General features: G+C 34.0%; 1 protein-coding gene across 1 annotated transcript in view; it reads left to right on the top strand.

Annotated features, from left to right (window-relative positions):
• Positions 1–16,322, top strand: part of SH3BGRL2 (SH3 domain binding glutamate rich protein like 2) — a 93,066-nt gene extending 76,744 nt beyond the window's left edge. Inside the window, exons 3-4 of the mRNA XM_003769228.4 lie at positions 3,093–3,173; positions 14,610–16,322. Of these exons, the coding sequence (XP_003769276.1) occupies positions 3,093–3,173; positions 14,610–14,621 (93 nt within the window). The 3' untranslated portion in view covers positions 14,622–16,322. The remainder of the gene's footprint in view (positions 1–3,092; positions 3,174–14,609) is intronic.
• The last annotated feature ends 10,124 nt before the right edge of the window (positions 16,323–26,446 follow it).

Below are 26,446 nucleotides of genomic sequence, written 5' to 3'. Positions count from 1 at the left end.
GATCAAGGTTTAAGCCCTGCCTCATATATTGCCTTTATGACCTTGGGCAAGTGACAACCTCTCAGTGCTTGAGGCAACTCTTTAAGACTACTAATTTACAGAGAAGGCTTCTTTGGTGGAAGGAGTCTTTTCACTGAGAGTTCTTTAAAGCAAGAAAATCAAGAGATCTGAAATCTCTGAGAAGGATACATAAGAGCTAAACATGGAGGCAAAATTTCTTTTCTAATTTTGTGTGTGGTTGTCTTTCCTCTACTTGCTCTCCTTTATTTTTGGGATGTTTTTAAATCTGTTTATGAACGCTTAAGAAATAGTACTCTCTACTGCAGTCAAGAGTTTGCAACTGATCCCAGTAACCAATAAGTATAGTCATGGTTATAATCTCAACCTCTTCTTCCAGCTTCATTGGGTTTTACTCTCTGTCCCACATTTTGTGATCCAATAGTACTGGCCTCCTCTCTCTTCATTCATGTCATTTCATTTCCTATCTCTCTTTACCTTTGTCCTCGTTATTCTTCAATCACATAGTAAATTTTTCCATCACAGAAACCCACAAAGAATTATCATGGACTGTGGTCTATAACAATGGAGGACATACTTTGGCTGATATAATCATGGACCCCTGCAGTATGAAAATACTTAAGCAGATGAGGCACAAAAGATACACAATGAGCCTTAACAAAGAATGTTACTAGGCATTTCAAAATTTGCAGCTTTGAAAATGGTATTTCCTCCTTTAAATATATTTGTCCTCTTTAGTACTTACAACAACAGCATACTCTTAAACGACCCTCCAATCTGTATTGGTGTGATAATAAGCAAGAGAACTTTTAAGTTCTCTGTAGAACTTGGGCAGCTCCTAAAGATATACCCTTATTTTATGTTATTTTCATGAATCAGAATGGTAAGACTGTCCTTGAAGAAGCTTTGCTTGCTTCTGTAGGACATCATTTTGAAGCTTTTGTTTATCATTGTTACATAGTTCTGCTCCTTTATGCCTTCTCGTCCTGTGTAAATATTGTCCCATGTTTTCCTGTGAATTGTCCACAGAAAAGCTGTGCTATATTCTAGAAGCTCTCTAGGTCTTTAAAAAAAGAATAATCTACATTGCGTCAATACACAAAGCAAAAAAGTTTAAAGATTAGTAGTTTAAACCCAGGCTAGACATTTTTTTTATTAAATGAATGAATTGATGGTGCTGCTTCTACAATCAATCAACAAGCATTTATTTAGTGTCAGGCATTTTGCTAGATACTGGGCTATAAAGACAAAAAATTAAAAAGTCTCTTCCCTCAAGAAGCTTTCATTCTAATGGAGGAAACGTATGTAAATAGATACAAATAAGGTTCATTTAGTGAAGGGAAGTATAATCCCAGAGGGCAAGTTAGTAGCAGCTGATAATACTTTAAGGTTTATAGAAATGCTTTTCATATGTTCATTCATTCATTCATTCTAATTCTGTGATGGTTCTTCCTGTAAAATAGAGGTAGTATAGTATACCTGAAGGAGTTGTATATTTTGGGATAACAAGGCCTGAATGAAAACTTCAACTCTGTCATTTCATAGACTTGTGATCTTGTGCAAATCACTTCTATCTGAGCTTCAGTTTTCTTAATTTGTAAAATAAAAAGATTTTACTATATGACTTCCAAGTGTCCTTCCAATACTGGAGGAAAGATTTTGTGATCTGATTGCAGCAAAAGAGAAATGGTTTGATAATTGTGGAAATATGTATAGAAGAATTGCACGTGTTTAACATATATTGGATTACTTGCTCTCTAAGGGAGGGAGAAATATTTGGAACACAAGGTTTTTGCAATGATGAATGTTGAAAACTATCTTTGCATGTATTTTGAAAATAAAAAAAAAAACTTATTTAAAAAACAGAAGTGGTTCTTTAGATAATGGTTTTGAAAACTATAGCTTTCCTGTTTAATAATTAACATATTTTAAAATAGCATTTTAGTATTACAAAATGCTATCATCATTAAACACACATACACACATACACATACACACACACACACACTTTCTACTTTACCAAGGGAAGAAATTAAGTCTCAGAGGGAGAGAATTCAGAAGCCCTTTTCATACTGTTTCTTAAAAAAAATAGAAAGTGAATGAAATTAAGTAAATGAAAAAGACTACTAATGTGCCAAGTACCAGGGCAAGCAATACAAAAGCCAAAACAATCTTTATAATTCCTCAAGGATCAAACATGCAAATGGAGGAAACAAATTAGGGGTGTGATTTCCAGGGAATAGTGTTTTGATTTGGGAATCAATAGAACTATGAGTCTGCCATAAATGAATTGATCAATTTACTTTTTCTGGTATAGTAAATAGTATTGATATTTGTTAGAGAAAGAGTTGGAAAGCGAGCTTCAGTGTAACATGTCAAGACAATGTGCAAGGTGGAATGTGAAACAGGACTGGAGCATTCTGTATCTAGTGAACTGTGGGAGTTCATGCTTGTGCACTCACCAGTCATGACAGTATGAGCCTGGGGCCAGTGTTCCAAAGCTTGAACGGATTAAATCACTCAGGGCACAGTCTGAGGCCCTGTTGTCTGTTTGTCCTATTTCATTTGGGGTGGCATGTCAGAAGAAAGGGCATATACCATTTCAGGAAAATTTGCAAGCACTTAGAGTATGGGGTAATTCTTAATTTGGGTTCATGAACTTTTCTTTTTTTTTTTTTTTTAATTAAGAATTGTATTTTAGTATAATTTTTTTCCTTTGTACTTTTATTATTTTATTTTATGCATTTAAAAACATTATTTCAAGTTGTCAATAAAGACAAAGATTTAAGAACTTCTTTCTTAGGAAAGCAAGAATGTAGGGGGAAATTAATGCATTATTGTGTCATTTTCTCTATTTAATTTATATGACTCTAGACTTTACATTTGTGTGAAAAGAGAAAGGAGGATTTAAAAGCAAAGTAGAATAAAAGCAACAAATTATTTGTGACTTTCCCTAAAAGTAGATACAGATATGTTTTGTTTTTATTTACATAGACTTTAAGGGATTATGTGTCTAAGACATTAAAAATACTGTTTGATTTTGTTTCTTTTCTCTTTTTCCCTTATTTTTTTAGGATTATGACAGCTTTTTTGAATCAAAGGAAAGCAATACCGTCTTTTCATTCTTAGGCCTGAAAGCAAGATTGCCATCAAAGGTAAATAAACATCTTCTTAATCCCCTTTTGGAATTTGTCCTTCTAAGTCCAGGTGAAGCATGTGAACTCATTGCTCTCAGTTTCCATTTTCTCAGCTGATTAACTGATAAGAAATGCATTCAAAACAGTTATGTAATGATAGCTATGGATAGACCATCAGGAATGATTGAGTATAAACCCTACTCCAAAACCATTCCTGTTAATACCATCTCTGGGCCTATTAGTAGCCAGTGTCTATACAGCATGGTGAGATAGGGAGAACCAGTTTAAGAAAACAAAAATAAAGAATACAAATTAAAAATAGGTACCATCCGTATACTTCTGGTATAAAGTGATGTTTTGTTTTTCATCATTTGAGTCTCCAGATGGTTGTGGGTGTTTCCCCTACATATGTGTTAAGCAAAAACAAAGCCCACACATACACGTTTTAAAAGTTCTTGGAAGTGTTCTTAATATAGAACAATTGTGTGCTTGTTAAAATTCTAGTATCTATATAAAATTTTTCACAAAAGGATCTTAAGAATGCAAATTTATCTGCAAAGAACTAAAAATGTGTGTTGTGGGTTGATAAAAACTGAAAAGTACCTTAATGTTATCTAATGCACCCTGTATTTGACCAAAACATTTCTTTACCACATCACTAATGAGTCATTCAATTTATGCTTGAAGACCTTCAATAAGGGAAAATATCAAGTGGGCTAGTTTGACTGAACAAAAAATACTTGAAGGGATAATGTATATAAAAGCTCAAAAGTTAGATTAAAGTTAGATTGGTTTTTTTTTCCCAAAGAAAAGCTAGTAAAATTCGCTATTTTCCTAATTTTTATTTTTGACTGATTTCCAAATTCCTTAATCAATTTTGTCTTAACATTTTTGAGACTTTTTAAAAAAATAATTATAACTTTTTATTGACAGAACCCATGCCTGGGTAATTTTTTACAATATTATCCCTTGCATTCACTTCTGTTCCCGACTTTTCCCCTCCCCCAGATGGCAAGCAGTCCTATACATGTTAAATATATAAATTTATCAGTATATCCTACATACAATATATGTGTGCAGAACCAAACAGTTCTCTTGTTGCACAGGGAGAATTGGATTCAGAAGGTAAAAATAACCCGGGAAGAAAATCAAAAACAAAAATGCAAACAGTTTACATTCATTTCCCAGTGTTCTTTCTTTGGGTGTAGCTGATTCTGTGCATCATTGATCAATTGAAACTGAGTTAGATCTTCTCTTTGTCGAAGAAATCCACTTCCATCAAAATACATCCTCATACAATATCGTTGTTGAAGTATATAATGATCTCCTGGTTCTGCTCATTTCACTCAGCATCAGTTCATATAAGTCTCTCCAAGCCTCTCTGTATTCATCCTGCTGGTCATTTCTTACAGAACAATAATATTCCATAATATTCATATACCACAATTTACCCAACCATTCTCCAATTGATGGGCATCCATTCAGTTTCTAGTTTCTAGCCACTACAAACAGGGCTGCCACAAACATTTTGGCACATACAGGTCCCTTTCTCTTCTTTAGTATCTCTTTCACACTGGATTAAAGGGTATGCACAGTTTGATAACTTTTTGGGCATAATTCCAGATTGCTCTCCAGAATTGTTGGGTTCATTCACAATTCCACTAACAATGCATCAATGTTCCAGTTTTCCCGCATCCCCTCCAACATTCATCATTATTTTTTTCCTGTCATCTTAGCCAATCTGACAGGTGTGTAGTGGTATCTCAAAGTTGTCTTAATTTGCATTTCTCTGATCAATAGTGATTTGGAACACTCTTTCATATGAGTGGAATTAGTTTCAATTTCATCATCTGAAAATTGTCTGTTCATATCCTTTGATAGATTGGGTTTTAAATGCCAAACAGAAGTTTGTCTTTGCTTTTAAAGGTATGCAGGAGAGAGAGACATGATCAAACCTGTGCATTAAGAAAAATCATATTGGTAGCTATATCCAGTACAGATCAGATGGGGGAAAGATTTAAGCTAGAGATGGCAATTACGAGGTCATTGAAGTAGTTCTGGTAAGAGATGTTGTAGGCCTGCACTATGGTAATGATCATTTGACTAGAGAGAAAGACACAAGAAATATGGAGGTAGAATAAACAAGATCTGGTAACTGATTGGATATGTGAGGTAAGGGAAAGTGAAAAGTCAGAGATGACTCCAAGAATGTATACCTAAGTTACTGAAAATATGTGTCTCAACAGAAATGGAGTTCAGTTAAGTTTGAGGGAGAAAGATAATGAGTTGGTTCTGTTTTAATTTCTGTTCTGACATGTTGAGTTTGAGACCCTGCAGGGTATCCTATTAGAAATGTCTAAAAGACAGACAATGGTGTAAGTCTGGAGCTCAGAAGAAATCAGGTTAGATATAGAGGTACAAGAGTCATCTGCATTTGAGGTGATTTATTAAACCCATGGGAACTAATGAGGTCCGTGAAAGAGTATATTGAGACTGAGCCTTGGAGCATATTGATGCTTGAGAACATGATATGGATGAAGAACCTCAAAGGAAACTCAACAGTTTATGTTGTGTAGAACAAAAACTGAGAGAACATTGTCAGAAAAACCCAGATATGAGAGTTTCTAGAAGAGGGGCGTTAACAGCATCAAAAGCATCAGAAAGATCACATAGGGTGAATATTGAGAAAAGGCTATCTGACTTTGCAATACAAAAATTATCTCAAGAGAGGCCAGTTTCTGTTGAGTAGTGAAGTTGTAAGGGATTGAAAGATGGATGAAAAAAGGGGAAATAGAGATAACAAGAGAAGAAAACTTTTTGTAGGATTTTAGCTTTGAAAGGGAGGAGAAATAGAAAACAATAATAGCTTATGGAGATTTTAGAAGCAAGTGAGTTTTATTTTTTAAAAACATGATGCAGATCAGGGCATGTTTTTTTTTTTTTTTTTTTTTTTTTTTTGCATTAAGGAAGGAAGGATTAAAGATGAGAGCGAGGGAGGGAGGGAATGAATTTTAGGAGGCAATCAGAACAAGTTTATCCTTTTTATATTTCAATACTTTTGATAACTTAAGACAACTAACACATTCCCTCCCCACCTTTCCTCACCAGCTGTTGCTTTTATAAGCTGCTATCCCTAGTTCTTCTGCCCTTGTGTGGCATAAAGCCAAACCATTTCATGATCCTAGTCACTCTTTTTTGAATGATTTCTATTATTTTACATCTTTGCTAAAATATGCCCCAACATGATTAACCTAACTAGGGCAGAATATGAAGACTCATTGCCTCCCTTATGCTGGACACTAAGGTTCTCTTAATGCCGCCTACGAAAACATTAGATTTTATTTTTTACTATCATGCCACATTGATGATGCCACTTGTATTTCACTTTCATCTCAAGATCTTTGTCATAGGAACTGTTTTATAGTGATTATAAACTTGCTATTTTGAACCTAAGTTCAAATTTTACATTTATTCCAATTTAATTTTATCTTATTAGAGTAACTTCATTTTTCTGGCTTGTTAAGAATTTTTTGGACCATTTTTTTTTTTTTTTTGGATATATCTTCTGTCTTTTCCATCTTCTCAAAGTGAGAACAGGAATCCAACAAGAGTCTGGAGAAAGGGAAATAAGTTTTTTCAGGCAGTGTCAAAAGGAAGCTTCCCTCAGTCCTTTTGCCTAACTATCCTATTACTAGTCCATATTGCTCCACCTTGTCCACTTGTTTTCATCTCAGACTTTGTTAAATGCTTTGATAAAATCTGGGGAAACTTTTTCCTGCATTCCTGTGACACTGATATTTTTGATATGTGGTTTACTGGGGTTATCTTTTCTTCTTTGTCAAAAAGGGAAAGGAAGTTAGTCTGTTATAACCTGTTATTGATGAAGCCATGTTCCTTTTAGTGATCACTGCTTCTTTTTTAAGTGTTCATACATACACTATCCTCTTAATAGTGTCTTAAAGAGTTTTTCAGGGAATAAAGATCAAGCTTCCTTGTTTATAGTTTCCATGTCCCTGTTTCTCCTCTCTCTCTTTTTTTTTTTTTTTAAAGGATATTTGCCCTTCCCTAGATCTATAGCATTTTTCCTATTCTTTAAAATGTTTCAAAAACCACTCTTGGCAACTCAGTAATCTAGGATGTACTTCATCCAGACCTGATGACTTGAATTTAATGAAGATAGTTTGATACTGTCAAATAATATACTCATTTATTTTGGGCTTCTGTATTTTGCTCACCAATTTTATTCTTTCCTTCCCAGGCCTTTGAAGAAAATAAAAGAGAAACAAAATATGATTTGAATAATTTAGCTTAGTTAGTCATCCTTTTTCACCTTCCTGTCCATCTTGAATAGTAGTTCAATCCTTTGTTGATTTTTTTTTCTTGCTCCGAATATAGCTGAAAATCAAGAAAAAAAAATATTGTCCCCAGTGATTAAGATGCTCCTGACCCAATTCTTAAAAGACCCTGTGTCATTTTCCTTCACATTATTATGATCACCATATAAATTGTTCTTTAGACTTTATTCTATATCAATTCAGTCTTCCCAAGTTTTTTGAAACTCTTCCTATTTGTCATTGAAACTCTTCCTATTTGTCATTGATTAAATTATAATAATATAAAATTTAATTATTAAGAATTTTCCATCTTTCCTTCAAAAATATTAGATCATTGAATTAGACCTGTCGTTTTTCTGAACCTTCCAAAAATTGTTCTTGTAAGAATTTGCAGGGTTTTTTTTTCCTATCACAAATTCTTTGCCTGAGTATTCACTTGTCCCAAAGTTGCAGGTCATCTATAGGTTATAATCACGTTTTCCTTTGAGAATATACAGGACACATACTACTGGGCTTATATCCCAAAGAGATCATAAAGTAGGGAAAGGGACCTGTATGTGCATGAATGTTTGTGGCAGCCCTTTTTGTAGTGGCTAGAAACTGGAAACTGAGTGGATGCCCATCAGTTGGAGAATGGCTGAATAAATTGTGGTATATGAATATTATGGAATATTATTGTTCTGTTAGAAATGACCAACAGGATGATGTCAGAAAGGCCTGGAGAGACTTACACGAACTGATGCTGAGTGAAACAAGCAGGGCCAAGAGATCATTATATACTTCAGCAATAATACTAGATAATGACCAGTTCTGATGGACGTGGCATCCTCGGCAATGAGATCAACCAAATCATTTCCAATGGAGCAGTAATGAACTGAACCAGCTACGCCCAGCAAAAGAACTCTGGGAGATGACTAAAAACCATTACATTGAATTCCCAATCCCTATATTTTTGCCCACCTGCATTTTTGATTTCCTTCACAAGCCAATTGTACAATATTTCAGAGTCTGATTCTATTTGTACAGCAAAATAACGGTTTGGTCATGGATACTTATTGTGTATCTAATTTATATTTTAACATATTTAACATCTACTGGTCATCCTGACATCTGGGGGAGGGGGTGGAGGGGTAAGAGGGGAAAAATTGGAACAAGAAGTTTGGCAATTGTCAATGCTGTAAAGTTACCCATACATATAACCTGTAAATAAAAGGCTATTAAATAAATAAAAAAGAAAAGAAAAGAAAAAAATGAAATGCAAAAATAAAAAAAAAATTTTTAAAAAGAGAATATACAGGACACAAAGATAAATGGGTCCAGTGACTCTCGTTGCTCATTAAGTTCTATCATAAGGTTATGAGCACTTATTATTCTTGGTTTTCCTTTTCCCCAAAGATAAAAGGAATGTGTAATTACTTAGAAAATATAAAGGCTATTTACAAGAAATTGAATATCAGATACATTGTTGTCAATAATTACCTAGCAAATTAGAAGAAATTGGAAATTTATATTGGTGTTTTAACTTATGACCATAATATTAAACACTATTTTAGGCCAACAGAAGTTTGAGTAGGTAAAGGAAAAAGAAATATGACTATTTTACTTCTTTGAAATTTCAACCATCGTATTTTGTGACATTTTCCAATCTGGCATATGAAATAGTTCCGATAATGACATGAATCTTTATTTTTTGAGTGAACTATTCATGATCCCGAGAATTAATAAATACTATATCATACTTTATTCTTACATAAAGGATGTACATCTTGTCTTCAGAAAAAAAAATCACCTTTTCTTCCTACATAACTGATCATTTTTATATTAAGTGATTTTCATTTTAAATTTTTCCTTTTGTCTTCCATTTGGAAATCATTTCATAGTAGTAATTTCTAGGCAATAAGAGACAATAGAATAAATCATTATTATACTAAGTTGGAATAAGTGTATTGTATTCTAAGATACACTGAGTGGAGATGGGATCAAAACGATTCCATGAATCAACAAAATTGACAGAATTGGCTTCTTTGGAAACTTTAGTATGACTCATTAATCAAGCCCATTGCAAGGTAATTAAGATAAAATGCAGCCAATTGGAAGTGACACTGATTTCTCTTTTCATGTATGCAGAGGCACCTACCTGTCTGAAAGTTACAACCCTCAAACATATTTACTTGTGGAGTTTTAGAATTGCTTCCTGTAACACTTTGTAAAACATTAAGAAAAGAAAATGAAAACTTCAATTCAGTGATCTGATTTAGTGAACATTTATTAACTACCTCCTATGGATAGAGAACTAGCCTTGCAGCTGGGAGAGCCTGGATTCCTGATGTATGCAAACTCTGTGATTCTGAACAAATTTCTTAAACTCTCAATACACTAGGAATGTTTCTTAGGAATATAAATATTTTTAAGTAAAATATTTTCTGATTAAAAAAAAGTTCTCTCTTTCTCTGTCTCCCACCTCCTCATACACCCCCATTGGGCAAAACAAAATAAGAATAAAAACCAAACTCCCTCATTAGAATCTGAGATTCTTAAGTTACAAAGAGATTGCCAATCTTCAGTGACAGGAAGTTTCACAAATCTGGGAGGTTTTTTTTTTTTTTTCACAAATAAAATCATTATGTCCAGTCCCTAGCCAATATATTTTTCAAAAATTCTAGAATATTATTTATTTAAACTTTATCACATCCTTTAAATATTTCTATTTCTGTATACATATTATAATGAACATGTTAGCACGGTAGCACACACATATATAATAAACAAATATACATATATTAGTGGTACATGCTCAGAATTTTTTACTGATATTTACCAAAGAGTTTGAAGATCTTTGTACTAGAGGAAATACTGTGTATACATACAAATAAAAAATAATTGGAGAAGAGAGAGAGCAGTAACTATTAGGGGCATCAGAAAAGGATGCCCTTTAGAAGGTGGCACCTAAGGTGAGTTTGAAGGCCCTAATGATGTTAAGAGGGTAAGAAGAGACAGTGCTAGGGGATGGTGCTAACAAAGGCACACAGATGAGAAAAACAGAATCTGGGCCAGTTTTTCTAGTACATGGACTGAAATGTGGAAGGGAGTCATGTGAAATGTAGCCAAAGGGAGCCTGGGGTCAAATTGTGAAGGGTTTTAAATGCTGACCTTATAGAATAGTATTTTGTCCTGAAAGGAATAGGAATCTACTGAAGATCAGTGAGTGGATATTGTGGAGGGGAAGAAAGTTCTTTTACAAAAATATTTCAATCCAATTCATTTAGTTCATACAGAGATCTATGAAAGCACAGATAACACAGAAAATTAACCTCCCTGGCACTGTCTTTCTGCCCTGTAGCTGAGGTAGTTAGGTGGTGCAGCATATAGAACACTGAGCCTGAAGTTAGAACTATTTGAGTTAAAATCCAGGCTTAGACACTAACTAGCTATCACCATAACTTCTGCTTCAATTTCTTCAACTGTAAAGTGGAGATAATAACTACTTCCAGAGTTGTTGTGAAGATCCAATGAAATAATGTCTGTAAAGTTCTTAGCATGGTGTGAAGCACAGAGAAGGAGCTTAATAAATACTGGTTTGTTTCCCTCATCCCCCTGATCAGGAATATACAATACCTTCAATATTTATTGGGAGGTAGTGTGGAATAATGGAAAGGGCACTGAGTATGCACTCGGAAGCACCTGGAGTCCTATCTTTTCCTAAATGACTTAACTGGCTTTTTGATATGAGCATGTCACTGAATCTTTTTGCACCTCATCTTTAAAGTTAAGTAAATAAGACACTATGTACTTTACAAGCACTTTACAAAAGGGAGTTTCCATTAATCATTAACCTAGGGGCACTCCTTTTAGATTTTGTATGTTGCTCTAGAAAGAACACTGGTTCTAGATTCAGAAGACCTAGATTCAAATCCCAACTTTGATATTTACTATCCCTGTGACTTTGGATGAATTACTCTCTGGGGGGTCTTAGTTTTTTCATCTGTAAAATGAAATGATTGGTCTCTGAAATGAAATTATATGACCTCTGAAGTTCCTCTGAGCTCTAGATTTATAATCTTACATCAACTTCATCTGTAAAATGAAAGTGATGACTTTCCGAAGTCCCTTCTAACTCTATGGTTCTATGATCTAAAGTCATTTAACCTCTTCAGACCTTGATTTCCTTAACTGTAAAATGAGAGAATTGACTTTATTGCCTTTTCTGAATTGAGTGCTGTGATTCATTTTGGGCCATTTTGACCATAGGGACTTAGGCCAGACCTTGGATTTCTGTCAAAACTGGCCTGGTTAGTGGTTAGAGTAGCAACTCTACTCCAGTGATTTTCATGTATCATGCTGACAGTAGAACTTTGAAGTGTCTAATTATTTGCATCTCCAAATAAGGACATTCTTTCCTTTATAGAAATTCACTTATTGATTTAAGCTTTCATAAATTAAGACAGAAACTCACTTTGCAGAAGTGTATCTGCCCAAACTTAACTGACTTCTGTCCCTGCCACTATTGCCAGCTTTAATTCTTTGCCTTAGGTTAGCTCAATCAACTGCTCATGGCACCACCCCAGGAGCAAGAAGCCTTGTCTTAAACTCCTGCCTTAGTGATAAATTAGAGGCACAAAACATTCTAACCTCATATTGTTCATGCCCATGTAGGCCTGAGATAAATATTTGTTGAATTGAATAATGAGGCTATCAGGCAGTAACATCAAATAAATCAAAACAAACTGAACATGAAGTTGAGCAGATTTTTTTGGTTGGGTATAATGTGTTAATCAGACATTAGTTTCTTTTAGCAAGGTCCAATTTGAAACAAATATTAGAGTTGAACTTTGTTGCCTCTTACAATGTGAAAGACAATTGTAAGGGAGAACACTATAAATATCTTCCAAGTACTTGAAGGCTATCTTGAAAAGGAGTTATAGCTTGTTCTGTTTGGTCACAGAGGATAGAAAGAAGAACAATGGATGAAAGGGGTAGAGAATCATATTTTCACTTGACCTAAGGAAAACCTTCTTACTTAGAACTATCCCGTAGTAAAATGTGCCCTGAGTTCTCCTTCCCTGGTTTTGTCAAACATAAGCTTGTTAAGTACCTGTTAAAAAATTTGTAGACAGAATTCTTTCAACAAAACAAAAGTTGGACTAGGTGATTGCTGAGAGCACCTTTACAAATCCTGATATTCTATATTCTGAGGATATTATTAAGTCAAGTCAACCAGCTAAGCCTTGGGGATACAAAGTAAACAAAAAGAAAAACAGCGCCAGTTTTCAAGGACCTTACCTTTTTATGGGTGAGACAATATTTAAAAAGGAACTGGCAAGGCAGTGGTAGATGATATTGACTCAGAAGCAAAGTGATAAATGGTGGTTGAAGTGATAAATTGAGGATGAAGAATGGCAAGATCTAGGCCCTTCCTCAAAATGGAAATTCCAGAAAATACTCACCAATAAGAAATGATGGTGGAGGTGCCATTATAATTGTCATAATTGCTGTAATTGTGATCAGTAAATTAAAATGATGAAAAAAACAAAAACAAAATTACACAATTTCATTTGCATATAAAATTAGAATTAGTAAGTGATCTGAAGTTGGGTAGTAGAACAATGAATGAGTAGTGCACAGTAAAACACACATTCAGCCTGCCAGTTTTTTTTTAAATTTTCTTTTAAATTCAGTACAATTGTTAATTTTTTTTAGTATTATTGATACCTTATAGAAAACTTGTCTTCTTTCCCTTTACATTTGCTTTTAAAAATCTCGTTTGTTGTAGATTTATGTAAGGTTATATATATATATATATATTTAGGTGACAAAAATTTTCCAGAACATTATTTTCTGCTTCTTTATGAAAGCCAAATAGAAAAGAGAATTAATGGAAATTTATTTTTATAGGAGTGATGAAATATATTTATTCCATTAAGCTTGGATATCTGTCAAGTGGTTCTAAAAATGTCTCCTTTCCTAGCAGTCTGTGTAACCTTGTCACTAAGTGTTAAAGCCACAAAAAGTACCTAATTTTCACTTTCCAAGTCTTTCAGTAGGAGAGAAATTTTTACATCTCCAATGAAAGGTAAATGAAAAAAAAAAAAAAAAAAAGAAACAACAAAAAAAAAACTGACCTATATCTTATTTATTTAAGTAGACTTTGACATCCAGACTTAAATAAGAAAGAAGTTCCTTCTCCAAAAATTGCCTTCTCATTAAAATCCTGCTTCAGGTTTGGATACCATTAACCAGAACACATGGATTAATAGATGGTTCATAAAGTAAGGTACTATGGGAGGTCCTATTGTAGTTTGAGGCCCTGCAGATACATTAACATCTATGAAGAAAAATCTCTGGAAAGGATTTGTATCATGGAACATAGGGATGGCACATTTAATGAGGACAAACATTTTTCTATGTTTCCCAATAGGATATATAAGCTCTTTGAGGGAGTGTATTGAATTGTTTTTGGTTTCATAGATAGTACCTAGTACTTTTTTTTCTTTGGATCTGGACCTTAATTTCATTCTTTTCACCTGGAGCCCTTTCCTGCTTTAGACACTTCCTGTACTGATACAAATCAGTAACTCATCTGTATCTTGGAATCTTAGATGTTTGAGCCACTGAGAGTTTGTCACTTGCCTAGGGGTCACACAGCTATATGTCATTATTCTATAACACTAAGGCTTGCCTTCTCTGTAGTATTACTCATTGATAGGAAAACATGAACTGGGATTAAGCATTTGAGATAGGTTAATTTTATCTCACTGAGTTTACTGAATTACAGTTTGTGGAATTGAATTGAATTGTTATTATGTTTCTACTCTGTTTTTCTTTTCTTTCCTCTTGGTTACAAAACTCAAATTTTACCTCATGAATTAGTTTATAGAATATAAGCTCCTTGAGGTCAGAAACTGTTTCATTTTTGTCTCTATAGGCACATTGCCTGGCACACAGTAAGCACTAAATAAGTTCTTATTGATTTTTTTGTTCAAGGCAACATTTCCTTCCATGAAAAGTTGTTGCCAGTGTCACAGAGAAAAAATAGTGGGTTGGATATGGAAAAATATTGTTTTGCATTTCATAGAATATGACAAATCATGGTTCTCTATGTTTTCTTTCTTATCACATCTAGGCAGAGCCCTAAGAGTGGAAAGGAAACTATGAAGACAGAAGTACATTTGGAAGAGCAAGTGAGGTGTTCAGCAAACAGCCGCTTACCTAATAGATCACTGTGATAAAAGCTACTTGCAACATCAGCACTTTGCTTGCCACTGAAGAAATGCTTTCCAAAGATGTGGGACCACTGGGCATTACAAAAATCTATAAATCAAATTGGTCATATGGTGGATTGTTCCTTATTTTCTGATTTACCTACAGTTGATGAGCTGTCTTTGGGGAGTCTTTTACTGGGTACTCATAGTCTTGCTTTATAGTTTCAAAGTTAAGTGGATGGTAGTCACTAGATGATAATTGTAGTATCCCTATGCTATTGCAGTATATACCCATGTTAGTTAGACATGCTTTCCTTTAAGCTAATGCTGCCCAGATCATGTTCTTGAAATTAGTTTATTAGGAATTTGCATGTCTTGAGCCAGAAAAGGGGGCAGGGGAAAGTGATGCTTAGAACAAGCAGGGTGATGAAGAAAAATGTCTCATAACTAGGAATGATGATATTTCTGCTATTTGTAAATACCACATAAATATAACTTGATGTTACAGCCTACTTACTATTATAGGAGCTCTTCAAACATAAGTGAAACATATAAGTGACTTGAATTGAGGAAAATCTTCCTAGAGTATTGAAAACTCTAATGATATTTTGGAAAGTATCTGGGTTTGTTTGTTTTTTTCTTTCTCCTTAGAAAAATTTTCCACTTAAATGCCATAAGATGCTTGACAGAGATATTTTAAATTGTGAAGGCCATGCACTAATTTAATCAAAACTTAATAAGAAAATGTTTGAGTTACATCTGAAAGTTTTGTGACTACAGAGATATATTATATGTATGTATGTGCATATATGTATATATACACACATATATATCTATATGTATATCCCACACATATATATTTTTAGTGTACCCCTTCCCAATAGCTACTTATTGTTTCTTGTAAAAGGATTATATTTTTTGAAAAGGGAGCTCTTGGCTAGATATATTTTGTGTACCCACTGATGAGTAATATTAAATGATACTAATACCTCTGCATAAGTGAATATTTCTTTCTATGTAACCTTTCCTTTAACCTTGCTTCTCCTGGGCCCTATGCTAACTTTAATCTTTTAAAAATTTAAACATTTCAACTTAATGCAGATAAATACAGTTTTCCTACTAATCCTGCCTTCAAGGATAAATTTGCAGACTATGCATTTGCAACAGAATTACTTTATGGCATACAGTATCCTTTCCCTCCCACTATAACTATAAACTTTGTTAGGTGATTCTCCCATTTAGACAGATGTGCTTTTCTGCATCTTAAGTGTTCTTAGTGTAAACAATTTGTATTTTTATAGTATGTGATAGCTAAATATGGGACTTTGGTATGTTCTTTGCATAAGACATCTCAGAGCACCCTTGAAAAACTCCTTGATCTGCATACAGACACACACATATACACATACTCACATCTACATGTACAACAATATCTGAGCTATTAGGCCCAGAGAACTAACACAGAATTTCAGCAGTTTATATAAAATTGAAAGAACAGCTGAAATGTCCACAAATCTATTTACCTGAACAATTTATTCAATGGGGAAGCATTTCATTGTGAAAATTAAAACAAAAACTCAGACCAGATATTTGTAGTCCAACACTTTAACCAAAAAAAAAAAAAAAAAAAAAAATACAGTATTCATTTCTATTTCATAAAAACAAGAGACTTGATCTATTTCATAAAAACAAGAGACTTTGGATAGATCCAAAGAAAAAGTTAGTTAGGCAGCTTGCATGTCATTGGTTGTTTGGCAATGAGTAGGGTGAAGGTCAGATCCTATTACTGTGAATTCCAAGGGCTTGTCCAGGAATTTTGTGTAATTGAGTATTGATTGAATATATGAGCCCTGTGCTGCAATTTTGAAACTATTATGAAGAGATTTCTATTGTATGTGATAGAATTTAATACATATTCCATTTCATTAAACTTTGCAAACAACAACAAAGTTGAACTTGAAGGATAAGGGTGAGTTTGGGTTCTTGGAATAATGAGACCAGTGACATATATCCTGAAAAAAGCAGTGCCCCAGATTGGCTGTTTCCCTTATGAATTCCTAATTTCCCATTGTAAATCTTTCATCTTTATGATAAATGAGTGTTTGTTTTTCTGAATTCATTTGACATGCAACATCCATCCTTTGCTTTGTCAGTTAAATAATAAAAGTAGATAGAGCAGGCAGTGCATTAATTCCAGTGAATAATTAATTTTGGAAGTATGTTATTTATATTAGGACCAATGGATGACTATACTGTTTTAGGGTACTGCATATTACCTGAACATTGTGTCTATGCAATAGTTATTTATTTCATTGTCCAGGCCTAATCAAACTACCGAATGACATACTCATAATGACCTTCTTTCATTTATTTCAATTAAATTTAATACTTTTTTTTTTTTTTTAAAGCACATACTATACACAAAAGGCTAATCTAAATGTGAATGGTCCCTGACCTGAAGGACTTTATAGTCCAATACAGGAATAAAATACATTTATAAATATTTTTATAAAGGTAGATACTTTTAAGGGCAGAAGTAGGATAAAGCTAGATAAAGTACTATAAGAAATGTGAGAAATAAATGAACCCGCTTTAATGAAGAAATCAATGAAGTCTTCATCAAGGAAGGGGCACTTGAGCTGTCTCTTAAAGAAAGAGAAATCTTTTGATACAACTTTGATGTGTATGAAATACTTTAATTATTATGGGATTGTGGTGGCCATTGTCTTAAAAACCAAGTTTGGGGAGGAATTATGATTATGGGAACTACAGTTACAAACTTTAAATGTTAGGTCAGTCGTTCTCTTGTGAGTTCCTATTGGAAATGGTTTTAGGGCAAAAATCAAATTCTGTGACTTTTAATCAGAGTCTTTTGTTGCTGCCAGAAGGTTTTATAGTATAAATTATTTAGGGAAGGAAATTTTTGTTTTTTTCAGGTTTTAAGTGTTATAATATATCAGATATCAAAATAGACAAGAATTATCTTTGATTCCAAAACAGTTTTCAGAATTTTTTAGAATAAAAAAATTCCAGTGTGACATCTATAGTTTAACATTTTCTTTTTTTAAGACCTTAAAAATATAGCAAGGTAAACTGACTATATATTCCCTTTAGAGAAAACAACAAACTCTGTTTTTACTTTTTTTTTTACAAGTGTTTTTCATTTTGCTGTCACTCTCCATATTGCTTTGTAGCTCCTCTTACTGTTTTTGTCTTTAGTTTTGTTTATCTGCTCATAAAATAAGTTGCATACCTGGTTGTAAATCTAACAGCAAAAGAATGTATGTGAATCGCTTTAAAGCATTTACTGAAATTGGGGTGTTCCCCTGCCAACAATTTTCCACATCTATACCACCTTTGTATGATTTTCTTTACAAAACAAAACTTCTTGCTTAAGTATACTTGTCTGCCGTATTTCAGCTGTTCACATGCATGTAGCAGCCTAAATACTAAAGACTCTGTCTTATAACCAATGTAATAAAAGGAGTACCCATTGAATAGGACTCTGGGGAAAAAAAGTTTGTCAGATAGAAAACCATCAATCAATACAGCACAAAGCAGCAGCAATTGTGTCAGCTCCTTTGTTTTAGATTAGTGAATCCTTGCCTGCCCGAGCACATAGATGCTTCATAGTTGGTGAGTTAAAAGTAGAGGATAAAATTCTGGGCTTAGACTTTGGCCTGATACTACTAAATGAGACTGGATGTATTATTAATCTATACATTCCTAAGGCAATTCCTAGGATTTCTCTAAGTATATAATATATAAGTCATTAGGGATTTTGATCTGTAGAAGCAGAGGGAATTCCTAGACTGATGAAAGCATACATCTTTACATATCTGGGTAGCAGAGAAAAAAAAGAAATCTTAGCTTGTATGGAGATAAGCAGTACCTCTTGTTCAACATGTCACTTTAAAGGTAACAATACCTGAAATTCATTCCATCACTCAATTCCAGTTAATATTGGTCCATTACATTTTTTCATTGTATTGTGGTGCATTGGAAACAACTCCGTTTAACTGCACGAATCACTTAACCCCATGGGTCTCAGTTTCCTCATTTGCAAAATGAGGAGATTGGATCAGATGATTATTAAATATCCTTTTCACCTCTATATGATCTTATGATCTTACCAGTCAACAAGTAAATACATTAAGGCAGCTTTGAAGGCACAGTGATAAGTCAGGAAGATTAGAATTTGAATCCTGCCTTAGACACTTCTTAGCTGTATGACTTACTAGTTATATATACAAATCATTTAGTCTCTTTGACACACTTTCCTCATCTGTAAAATGGAAATAATATTAGCATGTACCTCATGGAGTGCTTGTAAGGCTTAAATGAATAAGCATGTAAACTGTTTCTCCAGCCTTAAAGTACTGTATAAATACCAGTTAGATACTAGTTATTATGTGTTGGGTGCTAGAGATAACAAACAAAAAAATGAAACAATATTAGTGACCATGTGTTTTAATGGGAATGAATCTTGGAAGCAGGAGAAGGAGGTTGGGGAAATTTTAAGACTGTCATGTTTTTACTGTGTCCAAATTAAAGAAGAGGAAGGAACTAACCAAAAAGCTACTGCTGTTAGAGGAAAAATAATTCTTCATTCAATTTGTATGATAGGTGCTAAATAGAATTATTAAATTTAGAAATTATAGGAGTAATTAGAAGTTTTATTATGCTTCAGCATTGTTTCAGAATTCAGAAAAATAACACTGAGCAAAGAATGAAGTTTCTGACAAAGACATTATAGAGAAAAATTATATCAGAGAAATAGTTTGGGTTAATTTATTTTTTTAAACATAGATTCTCCATGGCCTTTTATGCCATAAAGATCACAAGAGACATAGTCAAATGTTCTTTATCTCATGCTTCAATTAAGGTTGAACAAACTAAGAAGTTAGTAAAGAGACAAAGTTACAGGTTTAAATGCTTAATTTACAAAATCCTACATTTCCAAAACTATTAAGGCTACATTCTAAAGAGGTCTTAATGGACTAATTGAAGGGAGAAATTTACATGTAACAAAAATAACCAAAGGTTCAGCATCAGGGAAATTGTTCAAAGATTTGAGTTAGCTAAATTACTTGTCAGGTTTTGAAATTTTTTGTAATTGCTTTATTCCCTTCATCCTCTTCTTTTGGTTTCTTATCTTAGGAATATAAAAAAAGTCTTCGTTTATTACTGTTATCCATGAATTAGATTTTAGCCAGATGAGTTTAATAAGAACAGGAATAAGTTTGTTAGCCAAATGATTCAGCAGTAATCACATAAAATTCAATAAAAGGGAATAAAAAAATTCTCATAATATTATTAATAATATAAGAAGATACCAAAACTACTAAGACAAATGTAATCAATACTATGGTCCAGTTTTTCCAATTTTTCAAAAAAGATTATAAAATTCAGGATAACAAGATCGTTTAGAATTGTTGTTGCTACTTTGAAATGAGGATTTGAGTATGTATTTTCTAATTACAAATCAGAAGAAACAGTGTTAAGATTGCTTTAAAAGTATGTAAAGGAAATTTCTTTTATTGACTAAAAAAATATATTTCAGTATAACAAGGATCCTGATATGTTGGTAACTCAGTTTCCCCAACTCATATTCCAATTGGTCCATAGCTTAAGTTATAGAGAAATGCCGGTGGCATATTAAAAGTAAAAAAACTTTGTTTTACAGGACCAGTAAATTTCAGAGGCAGAATTTCAACCCTACTCTTTGACTCCAAGCCCAGCATTCTATCTTCAATCATTCTGCCTCTAATAATTTATGTTATTTGTAAATAATGTTAATTTTTAGTGCTCTAAGTGCAAACAAAGGTACTTAGAAAGTTGTCAGTGTATCTTGAAAGACAGACTAAGGCCTTTGCTTAAGCTTTCATTTCTTTGTTAGAAATCCAAGTCATTAGAATTACAAATTGATTTGCTGCTATTGAATTTCAGCGAAAGAAAATCTTTGTATAAACTAGAAGTGTGTCTATGCACCTTTGCTACATGCCCACATGCATGCTGTGCATGTAACAGCAGGAAGATTCACAAATAGGCAAAATAGCGTTCTTATACATTAAAAAACCATGAAGAAGGTTATTCGCTTAAAGCAGGAATTCTTAATCTGAGGTAGATTTCAGGGCCCTATGAATTTGAATGGGAAAATTGCATTGGTTTCCTTTATATTTTATGTATATATTCCTATGAATTTATGCATGTTAAGACATGATTCTTAGAAAAGGTCCAAATGTTTTACTAGACTGCTAGTGTAGCCATGTCAGAAATAGTTAAGAACCTCTTGTGTTAAGCCATTGGAAATTTAAATAACTTAATTCAATAATTAACTGAATGATAGTCTTTAAACATTACACAAAATACCTCATGCAAGCAGCATGCTTTAGTATATTAGTTAATCACTGGTTGGTTTATATCAGGAATATGAAATTAGAAGTTATATTCTCTATGGAACCTATTGACCTAAAAGGTCAATATTTTTATTTTTATTTTTTTTAATTTTTTAATAGCTTTTTATTTACAAGATATATATATATATATACATGGGTAATTTTTCAGCATTGACCCTTGCCAAATCTGTTCCAACTTTTCCCCCTCCTTTCCTCCACCCTCACCCCTAAATGGCAGGTAGACCCATATGTGTTAAATATGTTAAAGTATATATTAAATACAATATATGTATACATATCCATACAGTTATTTTGTTGCATAAGAAAAATCAGACTTAGAAATAAGGTAAAAATAACCTGAGAAGGAAATAAAAAATGCAAGCGGACAAAAACAAAGGGAGTGGAAATGCTATGTTGTGGCTCATACTCATTTCCCATAGTTTTTCACTGGGTACAGCTGGTTCTCTTCATTATTGAAAAATGGAACTGATTTGATTCATCTCATTGTTGAAGAGAGCCATGTCCATCAGAATTGATCATCATATAGTGTTGGAATACACAGGAGAGCTGCTGAAATACACGGGAGACACATGCCAGTGGCTGCTGGAAATCCAACCCAGAATGGATCTCTTCTTGTGAGAGAATGATACAAGGAGACTGAGAAACCGTTGTTCTCTGATCTCTCTGACTGAGAGGCCATTGCGTTGTCTGACCTCTCTCCTTTTCCCTCTGCCTCCAGTTTATCTCATTCCCAGCAAAGGCTACTTTGCAACTCCTTTAGATGTTATGATACACAGCTATGGAGGCTCTCAGAAAATTGACCTGCCCTTTAACAATTCCCTGTTTGTTTGTTTGTTTGTTTGTTTTTTGTTGTTGTTGTTTGTTTGTGCTGTTATTTCCCTCCCAGAGCATGGTCCGCATACTGAGGAATGCAAGAGCACTATCACTTCTGTATGGTTGTAGCAGGTGTTGATCGAGGCAAACTTTCCATTAGAGAAAAGGACTGTTGTCAAAACAGGCATTAAAATCTCTCATCAGTCTCCTGGCTCGGTCCTTTAATGTATTAGCCCATTTAATTACCTTGACTAAAAAAATCTAACTTGGGCTCTTCCTTAACTCTGGAAGGATCCTTCTCATGAACAGCTCAGGTTCTTCTTGTAATTCTTGTGCTTCTTTATACCCCACGTTAAGGCGCCATATGTTGGAATACACAGGAAAGCTGCTGAAATATATGGGAGCCACCTAACAGTGGCTGCTGGAGAAACAACCCAGAATGGATCTCTTCTTGTGAGAGAATGATGCAAGGAGACTGAGAGGCCGTTGTTCTCTGACCTCTCTGACTGAGAGGCCGTTGCGTTGTCTGACTTCTCTCCTTTTTCCTCTGTCTCCACTTTATCTCATTCCTAGTCCGCTATACTTGTCAGCAAAGGCTGCATTGCAAACCCTTCCGATGTTATAATCCACAGCTGTAGAGGCTCTCGGGGAATTGACCTGTCCCTTAACAACATAGTATTGTTGTTGAAGTATATAATTGTAAAGGGCTGAAACTCTTGTGTTTATGCACTGAGGTCAGACAACTGAGCACTTAAGGCTAACTACCGATTGGACAATACTCTATTAGCATATGCTTGGAAAATGGTCCTTCCCACTATTCTGTACTGGCTCGATAATTGGTGTATACAGAGAATTGTAGGAGGGATTAAGGGGTGGAGTAAGACTAGCCAGAGTCACTTTTCAGCGGGAGACAGAGAAAAGGTCGTGGAGATTCTGCGTCTATCCAATTCACTCCTACCTCTGAAGACCAAGAATAAACACCAAGGACTTTTGCTTATCCTGACTCTGGCTGATTCTAAGGTATCCAGGGTGCTAACGCAGTCATCACATATAATGACCTCCTGGTCCTGCTCATTTCGTTCAGCATCAGTTCATGTAAGTCTCTCCAGGCCTTTCTGAAATCATCCTCCTGGGTCATTTCTTATAGAACAATAATATTCTATAGCATTCATATACCACAACTTATTCGCCATTCTCCAATTGATGGGCATCCACTCAATTTCCAGTTTTTTTGCCCTTCCAAAGAGGGCTGCCACAAATATTTTTGCACATGCAGGTCCCTTTCCTTTCTTTAAGATCTCTTTGGGATATAAGCCCAGTAGTAGCATTGCTGAATCAAAGGGTATGCACAGTTTGATAAATTTTTGAGCATAGTTCCAAATTGCTCTCCAGAATGGTTGAATGTATTCACACTTCCATCAACAATGTATCAGTGTCCCAGTTTTCCCACATCCCCTCCAACATTCAGCATTATCTTTTCCTGTCATCATAGCCAATCTGACAAGTGTGTAGTGGTATCTCAGAGTTGTCTTAATTTGCATTTCTCTGATAATGATTTGGAGCATCTTTTCACATGGCTAGAAATAGTTTCTATTTCTTCATCTAAAAATTGTATGTTTATATACTTTGACCATTTATCAATTGAAAAATGGCTTGATTTCTTATAAATTAGAGTCAATTCTCTATTTTAGAAATGAGGCCTTTATCAGAATGTTTGATTGTAAATGTTTTCCCAGTTTATTGCTTAAGGGTCAATATTTTTAATAGCCAATTTTTAAGACACTGGTATTTGAAAACTCATTGGCTTTAAAATGTTGGGACTTACAAAACATATACACATATATACACACATAATATTACTTTTTAGTGATAAAATTGAGCAAAGATATTTTATTTTTATATTGTTACACAGTAGTAGAATGCTGGACATGGGAGTCAGGAAGACTTGAATTCAAATTCTGCTGCAGATACGAGTTTTGTGACCCCCAAGTGACTCACTTAACCTGTATCAGCTTCATTTATCTTTCATTATTTATAAAATAGAGATTATAATTGCAATTACCTAATAGGGCTGTTATGAAGATCAAATAGGATGATAGGTAGAGATATATCTATATTTAGTTATCAAATCTATATAGATATGAGACATTTATGTAAGATCTATCAGCTAATTTCTATTATATTCCAGACCATAAAGCACTATATAAATGTTAGCCATTTTCTTTATAATTTTCATTATTACTACTATTATAAGATTATTTTCTGTTTTGTCTTTGTATCTTCAGTGCCTTGTACATTTTTTGTGAGGAGATTAGACTTGTGATTCCATAGTTCATATGATTGTTATAGTTACTGTAAAGATTCAAGTCAGAACTAGTGCTACCACTTACTGACTTAGTTGCCTTGAAGGTGCCTTGAATGACCTGAGAAATGTGGGCACAGTTAGGTGGTACTGTTGAGTTTTGGAATGAAGATGATGGGTTCAAATTCTGCCTCAGTACCTATTAGTTGTATGATCCTGGGCAAGGTACTTAGCCTAAGTTTCCTTATTTATAAAGTGTGCATAATAATAGCATCTACCTTCCATAGATGTTGTGGGTTCAGATGAGATAACAGGTAAAATATTTTACAAACCTTAAAGTGCCCAATTATTGTTGGTTTGAATACTATAAAAACAACAGGAAAATATATGAAAGTTATTTGACTCTGAATTAAAACTAAAATCCTCCACATGCAGTTTCCCACCCCCCGCACCCCCATACAAAAAGAACTTCAGGAAACACAAGATGGAAACATTCATCACTTGGGTAATACAAGTGAAAATTCTATACTAACCTTCAAAATTGAATTTGCAATAGAAAGATAAATATCTCTAAAAGCTTGTACCATGTGTTTTGACGGAATCTTTTCTTCTTCAATCAATGCTTCTAGTAGAAGAGGTGGGGAAATAAATATATTATGGACTGTAATTCTTTAGTACAACTGCCAAGATAAAATGCTCTGGGTTTATTTCTTGCTGTAGTTGTTTGTAGCAAGTTTTCTTCTTTAAAACAAAACAACAAAAAAAAGATTTGAGATCTGCCTTTTCTCCTATGTAAACAAGTAATACATGTGTGTCTATAGCATGTGACAGATGTCTGTATATCTTGTTTCCTAGAATTGGACTTCAGTCCTCTGGTTTTTACATTATTTTATAAAACATTTGTTCCCACTCATTAATCATTTAGTGCTTATATGCCCAATCACAGTGTTTGTTTGTTTTTCTTAAGGAATATGTTTAATAGGTCAGATTCAGACACCATTAATAAAATGCAGGACAGCAGAATAGAAACCTAATTTCCTCTAGAATTCCTGAGATATTGACTCCCTGTGTCTGGGGAAATGTCATGTCACTAATCACTGTTTACCCATTCTCCTGATCAAATAACCAGAAGGATGTGGAGGTTGGGAAGGAAATTTTATTTTGATTTTGTTCTTTATCACAGTGTATAGGAAGCTAGAATAATTCAGAAAATCTTGGTGATGGTATTCTGAGGGATCTACCTAAAATGAGAGTTCCCCTAACATAAAAGATTAACAAGTTTATTATAATCTTGGTGAGGTAAGAGGTAGGGTAGCTACTGTAATTGTCATCTGAACTCTTCTAACTGAAGTTACATAGATTTGGATTTTTTTTTTTTCTTTGTGTTCACAGCACCCTGAAAGTTCCTCAATAAATGTTGGCTGAATCGAATTTAATTGAATTATTTAAGTTTTGTGATGCCAGTGAACAACCCTGTTTTTAGGTCTCTGCTTGATTTTTTGACTTCTTTTTTTCCCCTTTCATCAGCTCACGTTTCAAAGCTGTCAAATTTAAATGTACATAAACCAGTTCCTTTTAATTTTCTTCAACACGTGGGTTCAGGTTTTCAAACTCTCTTGCTATCCTTCCTGTCAGCTTGTTTCATATTGTGTGTCACTGACATCATCAAGGCTTCAATATTAATCAGTAGCACTAGATTAGCTAGATTCAAAAAAAAGAAAAAAAAAAAAGCAAATCCCAGTTTTGCTCAGTCCAGAAAGTGTCTCTTTTATAACTCAGGCCTGAATGCCATATAATTTGAGGCCACCTGGGTCATCCTAACCCATTTGCCTATCTTTCATTCATCTATAATGTCAAGATACCCAGGGACCATTTACTCCTTCCCACCACTCCCTGATCAATGCCAGTAGCAAAAATGATAATAAAGGCATTATTTCCAATTTTCAAGACATTCTTGGAATCAAAAGAAATTGAATTTTGAACTGCCATTCTCATATTTTTTGAAATACCTAATAAATATTTATCATTATTATCCCATCATAGAAATGGGGGAAAAAACTGACAGGTTTTTCCATTCAAGCTGTGGATAGGTCGTGCAAACAATCTTAGAAGATATACACGTATATCAGACAAGATGACTACAACACAACTGTAGACAGTGAATGAATGGAAAAGATGGAGCCCTTCCTTGTCACTCTGTGATTGAGAGCAACAAGCTGCCTTC

This window comes from Sarcophilus harrisii, chromosome 4, assembly GCF_902635505.1.
Source record: "Sarcophilus harrisii chromosome 4, mSarHar1.11, whole genome shotgun sequence".
Lineage (NCBI taxonomy): Eukaryota > Metazoa > Chordata > Mammalia > Dasyuromorphia > Dasyuridae > Sarcophilus > Sarcophilus harrisii.
The sequence above is the reverse complement of the archived record's forward strand: the minus strand, read 5'-3'. Positions and strand labels throughout refer to the sequence as shown.